Here is a 6,827-nt window from a genome sequence, read left to right on the forward strand (position 1 = left end):
TTGAGCTCCTATATCATATGTGATTATCTATAGCTTTACATACTCAGTACATATTTTGTACTTACGTCCCCCACGGGGGACCTGCATTTCATGCTGCAGGCACAGGTACCTCAGCTCATACACCACACAAGTAGGAGTCAGGATATCCAGCTGCTTTTGGTGAGCTCCAGTTTACTTCGGGGCTTTCCGTGTCATATCCATTCACTTTTGGTATTGAATAGAAGTTAGTTATATGGCGGGGTGTGTCCCGACCTTAGTTAAACTCTATGTAATGTCTAGAGGCTTTGTAGACCTAATTTACAGTCAAGGTGGTGTTTTGTTAATAGACGTGATGGCTCCAACGGTCAAGTATTGTATACATATATATATATATATGTGTGCTCAAGCTTATACAGGTGATTATTTCCATTTATATGCGATATGATGCTGTCCGAATTTTGGGTTGTCATAGAGGTATGCATGGGAAATATAAGGTGATGAGCTGGTTCTCCCAGGCCTCCTAGTTACGGGAGCCAGTTCGCCCCAATAGGATTTGAGGCATGACACTTGTGCTGTTGAACTTGACTTGTTAACTGCAGAAATGGAGTCATCTAAAGAGACAGGTTGTCGAGCTCCAGAAGACCCCGTCCTATGCATCAACGACTGTGATTTTTTCGGTAGTGCAGCTACGGTGAAGATGTGTTCCAAGTGTCAAAAGGACATGATACTACTGAAGCAGGAACATGCAAAGCTTGCAGCTGCATCCAGAAAAGACGTCGTACGCAGAAGCTCAAGCAGCGATAAATCATAACTTGTTCTTGCAGGTGCCACGGTTGCATCTGCAGATTTCGCCTCTCAGATTTCACTAGTGAAGTCTAAAGAAGGTTTGAAAAAGTGCACAACTTGCCCTAAGCGTGTAGGATTAACGAGGTTCAGTTGCAAATGTGGTAATCTTTTTTGTACAATTCATCATTATTCAAAGAAACACAACTGCCCGTATGATTATAAGAATGCTGGTCAGAATGCAATAGCAAAAGCAAATCATATAATCGTAGCAGAAAAGCTTAATAAGATCTAACAAGCACCTATCGAAAGGTTGTATGAACTGAAGAAATGTCCATCTTTCGATAAGTTGGCCTCGTCTTACAGGGTGACGATGAAAGTTTTGCTTAGGGGTGGGGGTGGAGGGTACCCTAGAGCCTAGATAATCTTGGTGTGTAAGTTATTTATGATCTTGGTGCACATTTTCATGGAATTTGTTCTTGTTTTCTCCCCATTTCTGGGCTCCTTGTCTAGTATAATATGCATAATGTAGGTCATCTTGATGAATTTCACATTCATACATCTGCGTTTGGAAATCCTGAATTCGCCTCCATGCATTCTTCAAGATTCCAAAGTCTCCTTTGAGTATCAATAATGTAGATTTTTTTTTTTGTACAGATGTCAATACGGGTTGGCACAGCCCATCCGAGCTAGCCCACACGGGCTTTGAGTTTGATGGGTCAGGTTGGGCTAGCCTATCAAAATGATGAGCCAAAAAATATCAAGCCCACACAATTACTCTGTGGGTTGCGCGCCTTACGGGCCAGCCCACTTTAAAAAAATAATATTTTATAATTTAATTTTAGAATGTTAATAGACATAAATATTACCAATCAATAGTACATAGTATTAATACTTTTTAATGAAGTCTCCTACACCCCCAAAAATATTCATAATAGCGAAATTAAATAACTTTTGACAAGCGTTCTGCCCTTTCATCGTAAAAGTAAGGGTTAAGCTATAGATCTAGATACGTAAGAGAAAGAGAGGAGAGTAGAACTTTACTTCTGTGCGGAGGCACATGATATCCTTCGAACCAAATAAAAATACTACTCCCTCCGTCCCAAATTATGTGTCGCCATTTCCTTTTTTGTCCGTCCCAAAATAAATGTCGTCTTTTCTTAGTTGGAATTTTTTTAAATGCACAATTACCTTTTTACCCTTATTGGACCCACTTGATTTTAAATATATTAATATTTCTTTTTTAGTATTTGTTTTTTTAAAGTAAAAGTCTTATCACTTCAATCAAAATTTAAACTTTCAGCCTTTTTTTTTTATAGTATCAAAATTATTTTAAACCACAGAGAGCAATTTATTCTCTTTCATTGGTTCTACATAAGTAAACCAGTTTTTTTTTAGAACTCATTGTTCACATTACTGTGATTTCTGGAGTAAAAATTGGATCTTTAAAGCTAAAGTTAAAGAAAACAAGAATTTAGAGGGATCCCATTTTCCACATATATTATCTTACAATTGGAAAAAGTAACAAACACAACTACAAAGATCAAACTTCTTTTGTTTAGAACTGAAAATTGATTGAGACAGTGAGCTACCCAAGAGACAACATGCTTCTCCGCTATTTTCTCTAATGCGTCATATGCCTCGTCAATACTTCACACTCACAGTACATTGATATGAGTGCATTTACGACGTAGAACATGATATGATATCCTACATTAACAAGTCAGCCGTGTAATTTGCTTTCCAAATTTGAATGCAGCAACATCAAGTAACAAAATATTGTATGTCTGAACAAGCAGTATAACAAGCGTATTTCTTACAAACTCTAAACATGAGTAGAAAATGTCCATTTCACTTTGTCTTGATGAATGTTTGATCCTTTTAGAAGCACCGTGATCTGAAGTTCACTCCACAGCAAACTGTTTTTTGTTAATCTTTCGTGTATTGAATATTGTCGACCTCATCTTCAACGTACTTCCAATTCACATGTATTACCACAAAAATGAAAATACACAACAAAACAATTTCCTACAATTTTGTTTTTAGTTTCTACACTTATTTACTCCCTCACCGAATACTTAGTTTCCAACAAATATCAAGCTGATGCAATGCACCTCTCGGAGAGCTCTTCAAGAAGCCAGTCTTCAACAACCACCTTAAAACAGTAAAGTTAACAGCCCGACATTTTCATTTTTTAAGTAGGTCAACATAGATGACAGACTCCTATTTTCTTTCCCACCATTCACAACCTTACATTTTTCCTTTCTCAGCTCTCTCTGCACCAGAAGTACATAGGCTAGCCCATGTTCTGTGATATTTCAACATAAACACAGATCATCACACTATCAGCTTATGATTAAATGTTCAGTCACTCGACAACAGTGAGAGTGAGTCATAGAACACCAAATTTAACAAACATAACACGGAAGTTACGACTGTCTCAATGAATAACATCCTAAAGTGAGGAAATCAATACCAAGAAAACTTGATGCAAACTTTCAAATACAGTGTACACCAGTCAACGGCCATAAACAGTAAAGTATAAATAGAAAAAACAAATCAATGACATAAAAGAAAAATAAATGTCACTGATAAAGCACAATAAATTTTATCAAGAGTGAGGATCAAGGAAAACTAAAGTCTCATGAACGTGATAGTGGTAGGATATCTGACAGGGAAAGGGAGCGAGACCACTTTGAATGAGACAAGAAAAATTATAAGGAAAGGACTGATCGTTCAATAGACAAAGGTCACTCGGAGAAACCAAAACATGACTCTTCTCGGGATAGTGATTAACAATCTTATTCATCATGAGAGAAGAATTGTAATAGACACCATTAGCTCAGAGCAGCCTGACAAAATGTTTCCATGCCCAATATGTTGTCTTTATGGAGAGTAGCTACTACTCTTTGCATAACAGCTGAGCGTGCCGCCTTTATTAGTGAAACAGTACCACACCGTTTTGCATAAACCAAGGTCTCTCATAATCGCAACATTGATTTCAACTATTTTCATTTAGTTCCCCTGAACAATTGACATCCCCATGCTGTCCAAATATATTTGGTCTGCACAAACTCTTTAACATTCAATTAATTGTTCTCGATATAGACTTCCTAGTTTAAAAATAAAAATTCATACAAATGTGACGGTATGACTCCCACTTCCCTTTTCTCCTTCCTTCCATTTACGCAGCCCTCTATTATATGAGAAGAAAGTAAGAAACAAATAGAAGCATTAAACAACAATAAAGCTAGAAAAAGACGTGTAAGTATATATAAGTTGGTGGGACTTATATCATTTGTAAGTAGAGTTATTCATGAGTACAAAAAATACATTATGATCACCATATCTGTACACAAAAATAGTACTCCTAACATATTTGACAACACATTATTGTAAAAGTTACATGATGATCACTACGGCTATACACAAAACTAGTATGGTACTTCTACATACTACTTGAAAAAACACCATTCCAACTTCAAAATAAAGAGCTTTACCATAATAATAACCCATATCATTGTTGAAGTAGAGCCAAATCTTTATTGACGATATCAATATCACAATGAAGTTGGAGAGCAAGGTTTTCTGCTCTTTCTAGTCCATTTTTGTTCAAATGAGGTACTTTGTAATTATTGCCGCCACTATCTTTCATCTCCTCAATCATACAAGATAGTAAAGTAAGAAATACATGATTGAGTTGTTTCGCTTTCATTTCATCAAAAGATCTTTCCACTGGTTCAACTAATTCATCAACATTTTTTGGGGCCTTTTGATATTGAAGACTTTGGATTGCTCTAAAAAAACCTAGATCTAAAACATTTATATCTGGACTGTTCGATGGTTGAAACCACAATCTAATGTCAAATCCATCTTGTTGGGCAGCTTCAATAAATTCCAAATCATTGTTACCAATATGTGGCCTTGCATTATCTTGTTGTAAAGAGAGAGGATTATTTGAATCGGAAGCTGGCCATTTTGCTCTAATAGCAGGAAGAACTTTCTCTATCAAGCAAGCTCTAGTGATATCTTTAGTTACTGACTGAATGGGCTTTGTTTCCATAGTTCCTGCTGTTCGATTTTTGCTATTCCGCTTAGCTGATTCCTTAACTACAAACGAAAAAATACCTATTTTCCCAGAAAACAACTCAATTCCATTTTCATCAAATCGAGGATGTGCTACAGAAGCCATAAACATAACCTTTGGAAGAAAATTTTTACTTTTGTATGAACGATACGGATCTGGCTCATTCTCTCCAGGAAGCAGGTAGTACCTTTCAACTTTTTTGGACAAAAAAAACCACTTTTCGTCGATATGAACATAAATAAATATATTCATAAATATGGGATTTATGTGGATTGTATTCGGATTAATCATTGAGAGGCAGTATTGAAGTAGTACCTTTTTGTTTCCTTCGGTTAACTGAGGCTTGATGGAATTAGAATGTGGCCGAAGAGTTCCATCCTTCACACGCCGAAAGATAGTTGATTTTGCCATGTTCATCGTAAAAGCCAGAGATCGATAATTTGTTCGACGACAAAGTGAAATTTCTTTGACTTTATTAATGTCGACTCCAATCCATTTTCTTCCAACTTTACCTGTAAGTCTTAAAGTCACATCTAACGACGACTTACCATTATCAACTGATGATTGACATTGTTTCCAAATGCGCTGAATAGTTCTAATTGATTTCTTTAACAACATCGCAACTTTTGTTATAGATCCGTATTTAAGACTTCCTTCCTTACTTTCTTTCAAAAGAAACATTGCAATTGCTTGACGTTCTTCTAATTTCAATCGTTTATTTCTGAACGTTGAGTCTATAGGTACGACGAACCTCATCTTTAGAGTACTGATAAAAATAAGAGTGGAGATAAAAGGAAGAATTTGGAAATTATCCGAAACAAAAGAAAGGATACAATAACCAGAAGAAAGAACATCTCTCAAATGAAAAGAAGATTTGGCGCCACAAAATAACCATTTGCTAAAAATTCAAATGAAAAGTAGGTTTAGTGCCCAAAAATTGAAACCAAAATCAAATCAGAAAAGTAAATTTTTCATGGAAAATCCGTACATAACGGAAAATCCGTCCTATTTTCTAGAAAATTGAATTTTGCAATAACAAATTTTTCTTAATTGTTGATAGAGAAAATGAGAGTAAAATTTGAAATTAAAGCGATACACTGATTTGGACTACTTAACTCTTCGCAAAAGAGAGAGACAGTTATGTAGGTGGTGTATTTTTTAGTAGATTTTTTTTTAATACTGCACTCTCTGTTGCATTTTTTTAATTATTGTGAAATTTAATAAAAGTACCTAGTGCTCCAATACTTTTTTAAGAGGGGTAATTTAGTAACTTTAGCAAGGTCAATGCCAATTTCTTAAATATCGTATCCGGTCAAATGGCGACATATAATTTGAGACGGAGGGAGCATTATGATATTCAATGTTCATCAATCCATAAGCAAATTACTTTCTATAGTTCCTAGTAGGTTACAATGAATCGGTCCGATTCAAACCTATTGCTCTATACAACTCTTAAGACAAATTTATAAAATCAATCTTCTGTAAATAGAAAATGTAAATCAAAAATCAATCTTTAGAGCAAGTAAAAAGGACCAAAGGATAGCAAAAATTAATTAGTATCGCAGAACAAGAACATATCCAAAGGATAATTGAATTAGTTAGTACCATAACAATATTAAATACAGATCTAGAGAAAATAGATTAAAACTTGAATTAATTAATTTGTATAATAGATCAATAATAATAACAGATTTGAAATAAAAGGATTAAGGCTTGAAACAGTTAGCATCATGTATCATATATATAACAAACATCAAATGAAAACTTGCTCGAAAACTTGCTCCACCATCAAAGATGCACTTACCAAAAATAAATCATGATGGACTAATAAAAAGTGAGATTAAGAACATGAATTTTGCTTCAAACTTGTGTTTTGGTGTCAAGGTGCATAGGGAATAAAGTGGAGAAAAGGAAAAACAGAGAAAATGAACATGAAAGAAGATTTTAGGAAAGTAAAAAGTAGAGGCAAAAGACACGG

The 6,827-nt window shown here is 35.0% G+C and overlaps 1 protein-coding gene across 1 annotated transcript; it reads right to left on the bottom strand.

The window, feature by feature from the left end:
- Positions 1-4,279: 4,279 nt before the first annotated feature.
- On the bottom strand, positions 4,280-5,605 carry LOC124894381. Its single transcript, XM_047405076.1, has one exon. The coding sequence runs from the start codon at positions 5,603-5,605 to the stop codon at positions 4,280-4,282; it is 1,326 nt and encodes a 441-aa protein (XP_047261032.1).
- Positions 5,606-6,827: the final 1,222 nt, after the last annotated feature.

Source organism: Capsicum annuum, unplaced genomic scaffold (genome assembly GCF_002878395.1).
Source record: "Capsicum annuum cultivar UCD-10X-F1 unplaced genomic scaffold, UCD10Xv1.1 ctg73405, whole genome shotgun sequence".
NCBI lineage: Eukaryota > Viridiplantae > Streptophyta > Magnoliopsida > Solanales > Solanaceae > Capsicum > Capsicum annuum.